Raw genomic sequence first — 17,907 nt, 5'->3', positions numbered from 1 at the left:
TCAAGCAAACACACAGCAAAACATACTCCTTCAATAGCCTCACAGTTCAATAAGCATGCTCTCACCAGTGAGGTATCTGGTCTCAATACACCTATAACACGCTGCAGTGCACCTGAATCTGGGTCGTTAGGTGGCGTGTGTTGACTTTTACAGATAAGCAAGCAGAGCCAAAGAACCAAATACAACCACCACTTCCCCACCACCATCTCAATCAAAGCTGATGCAGCAGAACTACACAAAGTGTCCTCTTTTTATTCCATACATTCTTCTTCCTTCTATAAACCTGGTTACTACATTACCCACAATGTATCTTGACCACCAGCAGTTCGTTTGGAGAATCTGGGTGTGTTATAGCAGTAGTGGCTATTGAAGCCTGGAGTCTGTAGCATCAAGCAGAGAGCAGGATACACTTTCAGACTGACTGATATATTTTGCATTATCAAGTTATAGCTACCGAGTTACCAGCACTCGGCTGGCTGCAGTGTTGCCACTGTAGATTTAAAAAAAAAGCACCTCACAATAAACCTAGTTACTTTGTGGATAAACCTTAGCTACTTCCTATAGAAGAGAGTCACCAGTACTGCCCTGCAAGCCAGCGGCACACCTGTCTGCATCTACTCTGTTCAGTGAGTGGCAGAGAGGTGGGACAGCAGTTTGTTACCCAGACAGAGACTGTGCTTTGTGTGAGAGATAAAATAATAAAGATATTGTGTCTCCTCTAACTTTCTCTGTGAGTGTTCATGTTACAAATGAGAACAGCTTTATTAAAATAGACTGAAACCAGCTGATACTGAAACCAGCTGACACCAGACTGAAACCAACTGACACTAGACAGAAACCAACTGATACTGAAACCAGCTGACACTACACTGAAATCAGCTGACACTACACTGAAATCAGCTGACACTACACTGAGGCCAACTGTCACTACACTGAAGCCGACTGACACTAGACTGAAACCAGCTCATATTAGGCTGAAATCAGCTGACACTACACTGAAACCAGCTGACACTACAATGTACTGTCTGTAGTTTTACAGACAGTACATTGTAGTGTCAGCTGGTTTACGACAGTTTACGACAGTTCTACAAATGTTTTCAACTCTGTCCTCAATTTCACACATTGACCATACACAGCCCATCCATGTACTAGGTTTTGACCTAGTCTTCTTTCATTTTCAGAGTCAGCAGACCCAACTGATGCTGACTCAAGTGACATCACGTGAGGACATTTATCAGACTTCGTACAGCTCCCTCTGGGGTCACTAAAGGATTTATAACTCTTTTCACTTTTGTGTAGCAGTACAATGCTTGAAAACACACTCTGATGTGTAAAAATGATGGAGTTCCCCTTTACGTCTCACCTAACCCATTAAGACCTGAGGCATCCTCTAAAACCTCAGCACTGTTGGAAACAACCTCCCTAAACCTGAGGATTTCCTTAAAAACTGAATGTCAGCATTTTCAGTTCAGTTCAACTATTTTCATTTTTTTAATGTTGATGAGCATTCGTAAAGGCAATGATTTACAAAGGTTTAAGGTCTCCGATGGTTTTCTTTTCATTTCTGATTCTGCTTCAGAGGCTGAGAAAATAATAAAGGTTTTAGTGACAGCGTTGCATCAGGTGAATCTGTACCCCTGGCTAGCAGTGATACTGGCTCCTCCTCCATGTCTCACCCTGATCATTGACTTGCTGGTTAGCAGCTTAACAGGTAGAAGTCAGTGTCTGAATCCTCTTAGTTGTTGTTTTCATCTAGATAACTGCTGTAATCTTCTTCAGTATTGCCCCTCTTATCAGCTATTTTCTGAACCATGACTTTAAAAAACCAAAATCATTGTCCACTGTTATTGTTTGTATTTCTGTGAAAGAGCTGTCAGTTAGTGAGGGTGTGATAAAAGCTTCCTGTCCTGTAGTTTATGTTTTGATGGGGGGCGGAGCTACACCACAGTCTGGTCCTTTAATATCTCCTCTAAATGGGACTTGAGCTCTGACTTTAACATTCAGCTGCTGACTGCTGCACAGATGGAATGTTGTTGTTAATAAACTTCCATACATCAGCAGTGAGAGAGAATGGAGGCATCCAGCTGCAGTCACACCGTAAAGTGATCACACACACACACACACACACACACACACACACACACACACAGATGCAGAGTGGCTGTATTGTTAATCTTCTGGCTGCATCTGGATGATAACAATGACTTGTGGGCTAATTGAACCCACAATACAACACACACACACACACACGCACAATGAGCAGCTGAATCAATAGATGAGCCTCTGACAGTTAATCAGGCGTCTGTGTCGACAGAGAGTTCATTCAAACAAAAACACTTCTCAATGTTAACAACTTAGTTTATCTCTGATTGACTGGACATAACCACACAGCTGCCTCTTCCTCATCATTCTATGCATACTCTTCCTCCTGTTGCTTATTCATCTTCTTCTTCACCATCACCGTGTTTTTCATGTTGTTTGTTTTCATCTTTTTGTTTCCTTGGTATTCATCATTCCCTGCGTCTTCCATCATCTTTGTTTACTACTTTACCTATCCTGTATTTGTCTTTTTCAGCTTGTTCTTCATTTCCTTCTTTGCCTTCATGTTTAAACTTCATGTCTTCTCTTTTGATCTTCATGTTCTCATTTCCTTCCATTTTCTCCTTTATCTTCAACTTTGTCTTTGTTTTCTTAACTTTCATCTTCATTTTGTTGTCTTTCATTGTCTTTGCGTTGGTCCTTTTATTTTTTCACTCTTTTGCCTTCTGTGCTTTCTCTTCCTCATCATCTTTCTTGTTATCTTTTTCTTCTTTATTTTCCTGTTTCTTCTCCTCTCCATCCTCCTGTGTGGATTTCTGCTCCTCTTCTTTGCCTAATTATCATCTTCACATTCTTTTTCTTCGTTTTCAGCTACCTTAGATAACCCAGATAAGATAGTGACAGTGTTTGTGAAAGACGGTGTGTGTGTGTGTGTGTGTGCGTGCGTGCGTGCGTGCGTGCGTGCGTGCGTGTGTTATGACACCTGTCAGTTCTCCGGTGGTAATCTTGTTTTGCGGCAGTGACACAGTCAGTTCACAAAGACTGAACGCCAGCATCAGTCCATCAGCTTCTTGTCTGTGCTGATGTCATCATGATGATTGATTGAAAGGAGTGATCTGACACCAAACAGAGACAGCACAGCACTCATTCACTGACACTGACACTGAAAAACTAATAACACTACTTCATCTGTAACAGATTATTCAGGGCCAGAGTCTCAGGGAGATACAAGGTAATGTTGGGAACTTCCAGGTGGTTTTTAGCCTAGCTTAGCACAAAGATTGGAAGGAGGGGGAACTGTTAGCCTCTAAAAACTCCACTTTCTACCAACATTACACCTGTCTGATTTATCCATTGAGTTGATGTTCATCTTCAATTGTAAGATGTTAGACAAGGATCTGCTAAAGTGGCTCTTTAATACCTGTGATCAAGTCTGCAAATGGAAACATGCTTGTTTTCAGAGAACAAGAGAAGATATATATATATATATATATATATATTATATATATATATATACAGTCAAGCCCGAAATTATTCATACCCCTGGCAAATTTTGACTTAAAGTTACTTTTATTCAACCAGCAAGGTTTCTTTTGACCGGAAATGACACAGGCTTCTCCCAGAAGATAATAAGACGATGTACAAGAGGAATCATTGTGGAAAAAAATATTTCTCAGCTTTTATTTACATTTGAACAAAAAGTGGCATGTCCAAAATTATTCATACCCTTTGTAAACTGTCACAGTCTATGGGAAAATCCAAAGTTCTATACCGTTCCAAATAGTCCAAGCTGTTCTAAAGCATCTTAATTACCCTGATTCATTGGGAACAGCTGTTTTAATCAACTTAACAGGTGAAAAAAAGCAGCTCTCTGCAGTTGGTTTGTGGACAGTCATGGCTAAGACAAAGGAGCTCACTGAGGACCCGCGGCTGCACATTGTGGCTGCTCACAAGTCAGGAAAGGGCTAGGCCATATATAAATGTTTTCAAGTTCCAGTGGCTACAGTGCAAAGTATTATTAAAAAATACAAGACGTTCCGCACTGTGGAAAATCTCAGAGGACGTGGTCGGAAGCCAAAAGTGACACCTGTGCTGGCCAGGAGGATAGTGAGAGAGGTGAAGAAGAATCCAAGGATCACCACCAAGGCCATCCTGGTGAATCTGGGCTCTGCTGGTGGCAACGTCTCAAGGCAGACAGTCTAACGGACACTGCACACTGCTGGGTTCCATGGACGCAGACCAAGGAGGACGCCACTTCTCCAGATAAGGCACACAAAAGCCAGCTTGGCCTTTGCAAATGATCATCTGGACAAAGAAGAAGACTTCTGGTCTTCTGTTTTATGGTCAGATGAAACAAAAATTGAATTGTTTGGCCACAATGATGTATCCTTCATTTGGCTTAGAAAAGGAGAAGCCTTCAACCCTAAGAACACCATCCCCACTGTCAAACATGGTGGTGGGAACCTAATGCTTTGGGGGTGTTTTTCAGCCAATGCACCAGGGAACCTAATCACAGTAAACGGCACCATGAAAAAACAGCAATACATCAAGATTCTTAACAACAATATCAGGCAGTCTGCAGAGAAACTTGGCCTTGGGCACCAGTGGACATTTCAGCACGACAACGACCCAAAAACACACAGCAAAAGTCCTGACTTGAATCCAATTGAGAATCTGTGGAGGGAGCTAAAGATTAGGGTGATGGCAAGGAGACCCTCCAACCTGAAAGAGTTGGAGCTCATCGCTAAAGATGAATGGGCAAAAATACCAGTGGATACATGCAAAAAGCTGGTCAGCAATTATAGGAAGCATTTGATTGCTGTAATAGCCAATAAAGGCTTTTCTGTTGATTATTGAGAAGGGTATGAATAATTTTGGACATGCAGGCAGTAGGACACACATGTTGCAGCCTGTGACAGAGCACAGTGCAGTCATGCCAGGGCAACTACTGTTTTTACCTTGATTCAATTATGTGTAAATTGAAAGCAAACTGCTACAGAATAGCCACACACACCTTTACACACCAGACTGGTTGGTTATAACATAATTCTGCCTGTTATGTGGGAGACATAACAGGCTCATTTCTTAGCTCCATTATGATGTCATGAGTGATTAGTTTAAAAGTCATATACAAGGTCACTGAGTGTGCTCATGTCTTTCCCTGAGATTCCTGGCTGAGCATAGTGAGCACATGGACTGTGATCTGCTCAGAGTATTTCACACAGGGCTGTGCAAGGGATTGACTGTTTCACGTCCATAAACTTGCCTGACCCTAACCCTTTGACAGAAAGATAAATCCTTTTAAAAAAAGCCCTTTAGATTTATCTTGGGACTACTGAGGGGGGTCTCAACCCACATGTTGAGAACCACTGCTCTAACCGACTTTTTAATGATGGATAATGGATTTATTTTTCTAAAACACCAATAAAAGTGAACATTTCAGTGACGCAAATATTATATCAGCAGGTTAAGTGCACAGATTCCTCAACATACTGTTTACCAAAAACTTACAGTGATTGAAAATAGCATATTAGTAAATTAAAAAGTCAGTTTAGTCTTTGAGTCATGAATAAACTGGTGTCTGTTGATCTGATATATTTATATACTTTTATGTTTGTCTCTGCAGTGCCCAGTGCACCTCCTCAGAACATCACCTTAGAGGTTGTCCTGTCCAGGGTGAGTTTACATTTTTATTCTTTATTCTGCACATCTTTACACTGCAAAAAAACAACAACAGTCCATTTTGTCATCTACATAAACCATTTAAACTTTCTGGCTGATGTTCCAGCTTCCTCCCCCCTGGAAGTGAATGACTGATGACTGCTTATTCTGACACACATTTGAACTGCCATCAGTCAGCTCAGCCATGAGTTCCTCTCTGGTGATCTGGCCTCATTTTACTGATTGATTCAATCCACAACTGTCCACAAGCATACTCTATGTACTATGTGTGTATATTTATGTATATTTAAATAGTTCACCCAAAAAACAACATTGATCATATAAAAAGTGATGACCACCTGCTGTCCACTACAGAGGAGGGATAGGTCAGGGGTCAGAGGAGTTCACTTTCAGCAGCCATTAAAAACACAACATGGAGTACACAGATATATAAAAAACTATAAATATATACAAATGTGGCTGTTGGTCAGGTTGTGCCAGAACTAGCCAATGGCAGAGTGGGGGTCAACTCCAATGTTAGCCTAATAGCCAATCACATCACATGAGCTCCTCTCATCCTCTTTAACTGTTTAAAAACAGCACACAGTTGAATAAGTGGGCACAGAACCCAAGCTGGAGGACCCTGTTCTCTAAGATGGAACGATATATAGTTATAGCAATATAATATCTCATTGAAGTGCAATATCCAGCATCCCACATATGGTTTCAATTTGCTTATTACAAGTTATTTTAGCAAACAATTGGGGTTACATTCTAAAAACAGGTTTCCATGATTGTTAGCTGTTCACTTAATTTAGTTCATAACAGGAACTAATATGTGTAAAGCCTTAGAAATCTTGCTTTAACAGCTGACTTTGACCATAATGCACCTTGTTTTGCTCAAACATGACATGCTGATGACTCTGTTGGCGAGCTCTTATACTCCTCTCTGACAGTTTTGCACCATCTCTGTTCTGCACCTGGTGTAGAGACTCTATGGTCAGATATGTAAGTAGAGAAGAGATGGAAGACAAGAGTTTAGATAAAATAATTACCATATAATGAGAAATGTGACCTCGTTCCTCAGCTGTTGATGTCATGAGGATTTTTCAACCTGCTCAGAAAGCAGCAGCAGAGAAATGATCAATGTTTCCAGAGATGTTGTGAACAGCTCATAATTTATGCCCATAAAAAGGAGGGTCAGATTGTCTGTGGAGAGCTGACCTCATTTAGTTTCTGTCTGTTTATTTTCTTCATGTGATTGATATTTCAGTGCTGATTGGCTCTCAGGTCAGGGCTGATCAATCAGCGCTGTCAGAGCTCCATTATAGTTCAGAGCTTCATGAAACCACTTTCAAACTCAGGAATTTTTTCCTTAACCAGACATTTATCTGAAAAAGATAAAATAAATAATGTTTGTTAAATGAAATGAAAGCTGAATGCCAAACATACTTAGCAGCAGGCTTCTAAAACAATGCTGAAGCAGGCTCTGCCAACTCCACACCGTGACCTCTGACCTCCCTGTAGATAAGGATGAAACAAAAAGACACTTTGAATAAATACACAGAAAAATTTTATTTTTTCAGTTTTAACAGTACTGGGAGCAGCATAAGTCTCAGGGTGAAACATGCAAGATTTTAACAACATTTAGGTAACGCACCACCTAATTGCATCAATGTACCAATCACAGCTGAGCAAGAACTCAGATAACCTCCATTATCTTTCATGTCTTAGGCATCATAAAACTGGCCCAACTTCAGACCGATGATCTCACATTTAGCTATAATGTCCAAACAGAGCATTTCCTCCCACCTTAAGGTGTTTATTATACGTTTATCCGTGTTGAGAGTGAATGACAGACACAAACATTCACATCAGGCCACGGGCTGCACCGTAGTTAGACAGCACCTGGTGCTGAAATAGAACTCTGTCATGGCAACAGTCACCCACAGAATCCCTTCCTGTTTAGTAATAAAAGCACAGGAAAGTTTGTTTTTTGCGATGCTTTATTTCATCCTGACCAAAGTTCAAAATATTCTGTTGCATACTTGACAGACCTCTGAAATAGCCATGATGCCCTTTATGGTAAGAAAAAAATAACACCAGCTCATGAGATCAGTCAAAGGTATAGAATGTGACTGTAGACCATAGCTCCACATGTGAACAGTAACAAAGTAAAGTCCAGTTTCATTTTTATCAATTTCTTAAATTAACCTTTGATTATGTTCTGGCCACCATCTATGGATCAAGGTCAAACTTACCTGCTGACCCCTCATCTATAATACACTGAAAAAATTGGAGGAATGGAGTTGCATTTACTTAAAAAAAGCTCAGTAACAATTTCCACACAGAAATTCTTTGTAATTTTTACTCAGGAAATCCTCGAGTAAAGTTTGCTTACTAGTATGAATTGTTAAACCAAGAATACCCAAGTAGATTTTACTGGCAGTTTTCTTCTTTAGACACAAAATTTACTCACCCTTTGTAAGTAAATTTCACTCAGCCTACCTTGGCATCCAATTTCAAAACCCCTACAAAAACACTTGGTATTTCAGGGTGATTTAATTAGCTTTTCTTTACTTAATATCCAGAAATGATTATGTAAGTTACAGTGCAACGTATACAGTGTGGATGGCATAAAAACATTTTAAATAAATACATTTGTGTACATTCATAAATCAGTATTGTCAAAAATAAAAAAAATAAATTTGATTAAAAGACTTAGTCTAAAACATTTTCAAATAGTTAAACACAATGAAGTTTTTGATAAACTTGCATGAAAACATTTATGCTAGAAGTGTGTTCTGCAAAGACTGGACTTAAGGAGACATTTTCAGGACATCAAGCTCAAGAAAGAGCTTCTGAAACATTTCAAATGTCTATTTCTATGTTGGTGGGTAACTCAAGTTCATTGTATGGATAAAGTCAATGAGCAGCCAATGCCACACTTTTACAGTCATCAAGAAACTCTTTTCCCACGATGAGGGGTGTGGCCTTCCTGATCTGCACTTCCATAACAAAGATCTTAAAGACATGATAAGTCCTCTCTGATGGCTTCTTTGCTGACATCCTGTCAAAAACATCAAACAATCAGTGCTCAATGTACTACAGATTTTCTAAAGTTCCTGTATATGCAATAGGTGATTTACAGGGTAGAAGTAGCCAATTAATAGTTTACACATAAATTACACAACCGAAGTAAGATGCTCAGAGCAAGACATTGGTTAAATGCTGGGTAAGTATTTAGGTTACTAATGATTTTGATTAATTAACATAGATAAAAATTGAAAGGTAAGTTATCATGTAATTAATTTCTTTTCATGTGTATTTCTCGGTCCAGTAGTTTGTACCTCTCATATTAGTGTACATTCAGGTCATTGACGTAACCACTGTTATTTCTTAAAGGTAATACTCTGGCATTGTTTGAAAAACACAGGTTGTTCAAAACATTTGTTAGTATTTTCAGAATCCTGAAACACTTCTGAAGAAATGAAATTAATTATTTTGTTGACTTTTGTTTTGTTTTGATTGGTGCAACATGAGAAAGAGGTAAAAATATTTTCATCGGACAGTAATATTTTTCAGTCAGGTGGTTAATGTAGCTATGCAGCCTGTGAAAATACTGTCAGAACAACTGTTTTTAAATCAACTGATTGTGACCTAAAGTTATGTTACTACATGGAAAGGCACAACTTTTGACTGGTACTACAGGTTAGTGACAAGATTAAAGTTATATTATTAGGTTGGGAAAAAGACAAGTTCATTATGGTCAAAATAATTATCAGAAAATCCCAAATTTTCAAAGTTTACCTGGTGATCTTTAATAAGTTCCTCTCCAGACTCTCCAAGGAACTCAAGCAGGGGATGATGACGTCTCTTCTACTTTCAACATGTTGCTGTTAGACAGAAGTGAATTTATAGCAGAGAACACTATTGTTTCAAAGTCGGCCCTCAGAGAACAAAGGAATCAATCAGAGAAATAAAATGTTATCTTCCGATTGCTTCACAGCGGTTACATTTTAAAGCACAAATAAACCTGCTCACACCTACACAGCTGAGGCAACCCTCTGTCTGCTCTGCCTGTGTGTAAAACTCATGAGATGTAGATTGCGATCTAACTGTTGGTTGCTACATTTTTGTAGACTCTCAACTTCACAAACGACGCGCTGTATTGGTTGGGGGCTACATACCACTGCCAAACAGGCTTCAACCCTGAAGCCTCGACGAGGAAAGCAAAACAAGAGAAAATGAGAAAATACAGGCAGAGGGCAGGGTGGGAAAGAGCAACACATGTGCCAGCATGATAACTAGCTAGCAAGGTAAACTGACCAGCTAATGCTAATGTTGAGTATTTTTTTATTGTATTAGTACACAAACAATGGCTTTAGTCGATGAAACAACAGCAATGTACGAAGTTAATTAAGCATACAACCTACCTCTGTGGCTTCGCATTTAATGAATTTCCTCATCAAATGAACAACAAAACCATCAACCACCAACCAGGTCCTGTTGATGAGGTGTCTCTGAGGGGACAAAGCCCAAACTCTCCTCTGATGTCACTCGTTCAGCTTGGTTGCCTGGTTCACTCTCATCACCCAAGTTAATTTTACTTTCTTGTATCAGATTGCACGGTCAGTACACTAGTTTAGTTAATATTACTTGGTGTGAATGATCAAATTTACATATGGAAATGAGGATACATAATTACAAGCAAACACCAAGTAACAGATTAAATAGAAGGTGACATTTTTAAGTAAAATTACTTAAATAATAATTTATTGTAGAATTTAAACAAATAATCACAGTAATTATTACAAGGTCAAAAAATATTTTTTTTCAGTGTATGTGTCACATACTAAGACACTTTGACAGTTTCCAACACATGCACCTGAGTGACCTGGTCTAATGGTGTTGACAGCGCTAGTTTTACTGCCAATCTACTGTAATGTCAAGAGTGGATGAAGCTACAGAGGATGATACAACATATGTTCATGGTAATTAAGTCCAATTGACACATATTCAATAAAAAAGAAATGACTATTATATAAAAATGAATTAGCTCCATTGACACAGCAGGGCAACAGGGTAGAGGGGTCGAAAAGCTCTTACTTGTTAGAATGTGTCTAAGTCACATGATTAAAAGATCAAAATGAGAAATAGAAATCACTTTATTGTCCCATAAATGGAAAAGTCAGTAGCTTTAACCAACATTTAATTTCAGCCTGACAACTCACATGGAATGGATTTTTTTGTGAATATATGTACAGCAGTGGTGTGTAGTCAGGGCAAGCATGAATGTGCATGTGTGGAAACTAAACCTGCGAATTAAGAGGCAGCAGTAGGAAGAAAATGAGCAAATAACACTGGTTTATCATCTCTGTGTGAGATCTGCAGTAAGTTTGAGACAGAATATTGCTACAGGAGTACAGCAGCTCCTTTCAGGAATAGATCAGTAGGTAGGTTATGTGTGTAGCTGGCAAGAGAGGGATAGAGAGCAGTGCGGCTGGCAACCGCAGTAGAGAGTTAGCAAGTTAGTTAGATGTTAGCAGTATAGTTGTGAACATCCAGTGTGATGTATGTACACTTTAGGCTGTTTGTCAGTAAATAAATGCTACGACTCCTCAAGATCCAAGTTCCCTCGTCTCCCCAGAGCTCAGTGGCGGATTTAAATATGGGCGGCATCTTGTCGGGGACTTACTGGACATGGGCACTAGCAAAAAAGAAAAAGGTTGTTACAATTACGCGATTGGTTTTGTATCGCTTCATTATGTCAATGACATCACGTCATGTAGTGTGGTTCAGAGCTGTCGCCCTTTCTAGTTTATGCAGTGTCTTGGCTTCACATATGCACAGTATGTTTGTGGATACATATGATATACCTTATTTTGGTATTTAGGATTGTATGTCATTTTGGTACTAATTGATGACTTTCCATCAAGGAAAGCAAGAAAGGTCGTCAAATTGTGCAATTATGCAAAGAAATGAACCAGCAAAGGTTTACAACACTGAGATAGGAAAATACAGGATTCTACATTGTTCATGTTCATTGTCAGTTAATGGTAAATGTTTTGAAAACCATAGAGCTGATTTTTAGATATTTTTCCTCTATACTGCACATTTGATATGTTTAGTGTCCGTTCTTCTTTAATATTTCTTCAACCAGGAAGGAGTGCAGGAAGTTGAAGAGTGCAGCAAGATGCAGGAGAGAGATTTTCAGAACAGGAAAGACAAGCAGAGACAGGACAGGCCCTGAATTTAAGAGAATTACTACTGCTACTGTCAAGAACAGGTCTGTTTCAGTCTGGTCCATCTTGGTGCAGTAAACATCTGAATGGGAGGTCAGAGCTTACAGGTAGACGCTGTTGGCTAAAGGGTCCACACAGCGATGTCCTTGACCAAAAGGTGTCCATGGTAGAAACAGTATTTAAGGGGGGGGTGGTGATCATGACACGGAAAATAGCTTAAAGCAAGTAGAGATGTACTTTAGTAGCAGCAGCACTAGTGGCAGAAGCTGTTATGATTCTGCTCAGTTTGGCCTGATTATCTCCTGCAGCATCTTGCCCACCGGTTAACTACCACACACACATCATCGTGCAGTGTGTGTGTGGGTCCAGCCTCAGTCAGTTTCACTGTAGCGTGTTGCTGAAGGATAAAATGTGTCTTTCCACTCTTGTCAAGTTTTTGCTGTCAAACCAACTTTTCAAACAAATCTGACATTTCTTCAACTTTCCTCTTCCTCCAGCTGTCAGAGTGAGTGTGAGTGTGAGTGTGAGTGTGTGTGTGTGTGTGTGTGTGTGTGTGTGTGTGTGTGTGTGTGTGTGTGCGCGTGTGTGTGTGTGTGTGTGTCTGTGTGTGTGTTTGTGTGTGTCTGTTGTTGAATGCTTGGTTGACCACACAGGCAAAATTCTCAGTATGTCCAGTAAGTCCAGCTGAGGTCACTGTCTCTCTGGCTGTCAGACTCCGGAACCATCCAGCTCACTGCAAACTTTTAGTTGGTCTTCTGCTCTAAGAATAGCTTCTGGAAGAGTTCCAGCTGGGAGCGATTAAAACTCCCGATGAGTCTCTGCAGGAATCAGATGTGTTAGTCTGGAGAACCTGGAGACTCGTTTAAACATAATTAAAGTAAGCAGCGGTGAAGGGTTCACCTGAGCTCACTGTGAAGTTCATTTGGCTTCTGAGGACTTGAAATGAGGATTCACACAGTCCATTATGAAAACTTTCAGTCAGTGTCTCACTACGAGGGACTGTGCAAACTGCAGTCCCTCATAATAAACTACTTTCACTCATACAGTACACTACAATACAACATTCATTCATTTTATTCTTCACACATTTCCCTCCCTTATTCATTACTTTTCAGTCATATACATGTATTTAACCTTTCAACAAGAAATGCAAGCATTTAAGTGATTCTGAAGGATTCTGAAATACTGTATGGATGTCTGCCATGATGTCCAGTCAGGACTAATGGGGGCAGCAGGACATGACTGTTCTCTGACCTGGTTCTCGCTCTGGTTTCATGCAGTCACTGTGTTGATAGCCTCCCTGTTTCCTCTCTAAATGTTGAGACTTACTAGAGTCCAGATAAGGTTGAATTCTCCACATAGTCTCACACAAGCAGAAGAATCTGTCTCTTCCTTTTGTTCCCAGCGATCTAAGAAACTATTAAAATTTGTAATGCAGCAAGCAGGATGACCCTTATTACAATCACTGTGGAGAAGTGCGTTCCCCAGTAGTGAAACAGAAATTCTCCTCACTTTTGGTGGAAATAAATATCATACTGCAGCATAATCTTTCCATTTTTCAAAAGGCTGTTCCACTGTGTAAATTTAGTTATTTATTGCTGCAGCTGCTTCAGAACTCTATGAAATGTCATGAAGTCGCAGTTGCACTACTTACAGTAGTTTGTGGTGGAAGAAGCTCCACTCTGTAATAGCACTAAGAGACCAGTTCCACCACTAGCAGCATACCATCAGCCACTTTTCAATCCAGTGCTACTGAGTGAGCAACCACATACAACCTGAGTGTTTCCATGGAGATGTTTTCTTTCCCATCATATCACTGTCAGCAGGGCATTCTCCCAAATTAACTCTCTTTCAAATAAGTAATTTCAACTTAAACCCCTTTTCCACCGGTCAAAAAACCAACTAAGACGGGCTTTTGTCAGCAATGGAAAAGGGTTTCAGTCGTCATTCACACCCGGGACAAATGACTGCAGTAGACATGGGTTTTTATCGTCTCTGGCTCCAATCGGCTCGGATCTGCATTGATGTAACGTTGCTGTAACGTCTTTCAGAGCATATAGACTATAGACAGACCTGTCACCTGTCCAGCACAGTACTGTTATATCAGAAAACCTCGGCTACGCTGCACTGTTGGCTTCAAGCATCCTTGGGCACAATACTGAAACCCAAATCGCCACTGATGTACCATGGATGTGTGTAGAGAACGCTGTATGATTGTGTGTGTGAATGAGTGAATGTGGCTTCCATTGTAAAGCGTTCTGAGTTTCCTACAATTTTCTACTTAGGAGAACAAGTGCTGCTTGGAAAAAATTACTTATTTGGGGGTGGGGGTCCGACCTCCCCCCATTGCTCCAAGAAATGCTAGAGAAAGACCATGAAACCGGTTGGGACATATTTTTGGTTTTATCATCTGTGGTGTGCTACTGAAGAGAATGTCAGTGATTCCCACTACAAGTTCTTCAGTATCAGCAGCTGCTCAGAGGCCGAGCTAGTGTTATCTTACTCTGTTTCATGGCTCCAGTTGTGCTGATCGCAAATGATCAGACAAAACACTCAGCAATGTGTAGTCTTACAACCCTGTGTCTCCAATCATTGTACAGAGTAAGGTATGGAGTGCTCACATCATGTTTCGAACAGTAGCTAATAACATCCTCCCCCCACCTGGTTAACTGCCTGCTGGGCCTGTGACTGCAGTCATATTACACACAGTTTACCCACACAGACAGATAGAGACTACTTGTCAGAGCAGATGTTCATCAGACAGAATTCACAAGCTGATGTAAGAGTGCACTGTATTTTCACAATAGGTTTTTAATGTGGAAAACAGGGCAGTTCATCCTTCAGCCATGAAAGGTAGAGAAGAAAAAACATTTATTAAAATAATTTTCAATCCTGGTCATTTCCGTAAAGTCTAGTGCCAGTGCAGAACATCCTCTGGAATTTCAGTTACAGTGTTGTGATAAACTCATTTTCACTGGCTGCAGTTATTTCAGGAAAGTTCCTGATCCATGAAGAGTCGCTGGACGAAATCTTTAAACACACACAAATACACACCCACACAAACACAAACACAAACACTCACACCTGTGATAACTTCACTGAGCAGCAGATAAATTACCTTTAACCATCAGATCTCCTCACTCTGATGCTTTGCACCGTCAAGTTGTCGTGGTAACAGGATGATTACACTCTCAGAAACAAAAATGTAAACATGATTATTAATTTGTTGTCATTCATCAGCTCTGTGCTTCCCTTGATTCATCCCTTCCTCCAAACATCACTGCCCACTCCATCAGGAGCACATTCCTGATTGGACAGTGCAGTACACAGCCAGGTCCTGATTGGACAGGAAAGGTCCTGTGGAAAAAATAATTCTATTTTCTGCATGTATATGAAATTCATTTTAATCTTGCAGACAATAAATCATAAAATGATAATCCCCCCAAAGAATCTAATTTCAGTAAAAAAAAAAAAAAAAGCTTGATATTTGATGCACTCACAATTAAAATGGAAGGGGGACAGGCCCCCGTCAATGCTGGGCACTTTAGTTTATAATTACATCACAGACTATGGCTTAACGAGCTCTGGAAGATCCTCCCCGTGTACACAGAGAACCAGCTGCTCACACCTGCATGTGTATTTCTTCATATATTGTTCTAAAACCCAACAGCTGTCTATTTTATTTTCTGAACACTCTTTCTCTCTCTCTCTCTCTCTCTCTCTCTCTCTCTCTCTCTCTTTCACACACACACACACACACACTGCATGGTGAGGCATGGTGTTGCATGTTGTATTGCAAAGCAAACAGAGACAGTCTGCCCTCCATGTGATTGCTCCTTTTACCCAGAGGACATCAACACACACACACACACACACACACACACACATATGCACGCACACACAGAGAGAGGGATAGAGAGAGAGAAAGAAAGAGGGGGACAGATGAGTAAACTCTCCCTGAATTCAATCTGTGATTGTTTGTTCATGTCCTCTGGGTGAGAGCTGCAATCACATTGGATGTGTGTGTGTGTGTGTGTGTGTGTGTGTGTGTTTGTGTGTGTGGAGATCACAGGGTGGATGAGGTGTTATGTATGCAGCTCTTACACTGCAGCACAAAAAAGCCACTGAATTAATTCCAGTTTCAGTTTAAAGTTTTGTTTTTTCTTCAAAGCTTTAATCAATCAGTCAAACTGCTCAGCGCAAAGTACAGCTGGAAATACAATAATGCAGACTGTACTGATAAATGAAATGCACGAGTGCTGTCGTATGTCCTGCATCAGCAATACAGGAGGTTCAGGCAAGGTGAACGTTTAAAGTCAAGGACTGGTTCTGTTTCTGCTGCTGTTCCTTCGTTACTTTCCTTTGAATGTCTCAGTCTATCTGAGAATTGTTTCTGACCATGTTCATCCCTTCATGGCCACAGTTCACCTTCTTCTAATGTTTCCTTCCAGCAGCATAATGCTCCATGTGACAAACTGATTTCATCAACATGACAGTGAGTTCAGTGAACTTCAGGCTGGTTGACAGCAAAGGGAGGAGCTACACAGTATTAGTATGGTGTTCATTAAGTCTCCCTCAGACATGTCTGATTCTTGTGATTGGCTGTTGCTCTGGTTATTATCAGCACTTATTATTATCAGTGTCATCATCATCAGCTTTCTGCAGACCTCACTGTAATTTCCTTGTGTCCTCCAAGGGAAAATTAAAACAGACGGAAGCTCTCGGTCTGTTTGAAGGCGGTGAACGAGACCACAGCTGCACTTGCCCTGCTGCTTTACAATGTCAGCTACATCTGAATACAAAGCAGCTGCAGCAGAGAATTCAGCTCCCAACATTTTCTGCTCCACTCGGACAGAAAAAAAAAAAACTGCTTCAGTGTTACAGTATAGCCCGAGGCCACTTCACCTCCAATTCACACATGGAAGGAAAAATACATCTGAAACCAGCTTAATTGATCCATGGAGCCTATTTAGTTCAGTCAGCATCTAAAAAGAGATGAAACTCAACAACTTAATGAACACAGCAGTCTGTGGATCAGCTTTTTCAGGAGGTGCAGGTGAAGAGTGGACAAAACACATAATATAGATCTGATTTCAGCCAGTAAGATGTTTCATATGAAGGTAATCTCTAGCAGCACACACACATTTAAAGATACAGACAGATGCAGGAATCTGAAGGATGGAGGTGAATAGTAATCTCAGTTTAGTTTCACTAATACCTTGAAATGAATAAATCCGCAGAGACATTGGGCTGGATTGATCAGTTATGAAAAAAAATGATAAAATATAACCAGAATCACCTCCTGGTGGTTGTATCCTCCATAAACCAGCCAGCAATATTTTTTGGAATGAATGACGTGCAACATTTACTAACAGCAGCAGAGTCGCCAGGAGGTATTGAGATGGATGATGGATGAACAACACACAAGACTGTTGCACCAGAGACCAGGGTTCACATCCACAGTCCAAAGCCATTTAGTTAAGGTCATGGTGGTTTAGGTTAAATGTAGATAAACTGGTTGTATCTGAAGTCATACCAGGATCTTTCACTTCAATATTTCGGCAGAAAACAAATATGTTGTATTTGTGATTTGCAAAATATGTAAATTAGGGTTGAGTAGTTGTAGTAGCTGCAGCTGCAGGAACACTTGTATTTAGTATTTGTAACAGCAGCAGCATAGTAAACCACAACAACAACAGCTGTAGTAGAGGCAGCGGCAGTAACAGTAGTTGCAACAGGAATTGCTGTAACCAGTAACTTAAGTAGCAGCAGTAATATCAGTAGCAGACAGTATTGTAATTATGTATTAACACAGTGGCTGTATTAATAGACAGTCTAATGAAAAGAAGAAGATTGTAGCAGTTGTTTTTGTTGTGCCACTGAGGAGTGATTCCCTCCAGGTAGACACTTGCTTTGATGGTGCTGTCCTCCTTCATGGATGGTTTGCCTCTTTGTGACTCTG

At 40.3% G+C, this 17,907-nt stretch overlaps 1 protein-coding gene across 2 annotated transcripts in view; it reads left to right on the top strand.

The window, feature by feature from the left end:
• Positions 1-17,907, top strand: part of dcc (DCC netrin 1 receptor) — a 287,897-nt gene that overhangs the window by 172,871 nt on the left and 97,119 nt on the right. For both annotated transcript variants that reach the window (XM_056403378.1, XM_056403377.1), the window contains exon 12: positions 5,666-5,715. In XM_056403378.1, coding sequence (XP_056259353.1) covers positions 5,666-5,715 — 50 coding nt within the window. The remainder of the gene's footprint in view (positions 1-5,665; positions 5,716-17,907) is intronic.

Source organism: Seriola aureovittata, chromosome 18 (assembly GCF_021018895.1).
Source record: "Seriola aureovittata isolate HTS-2021-v1 ecotype China chromosome 18, ASM2101889v1, whole genome shotgun sequence".
Classification (NCBI taxonomy): Eukaryota; Metazoa; Chordata; class Actinopteri; order Carangiformes; family Carangidae; genus Seriola; species Seriola aureovittata.
This window is presented reverse-complemented; position numbering and strand designations above follow the sequence as displayed.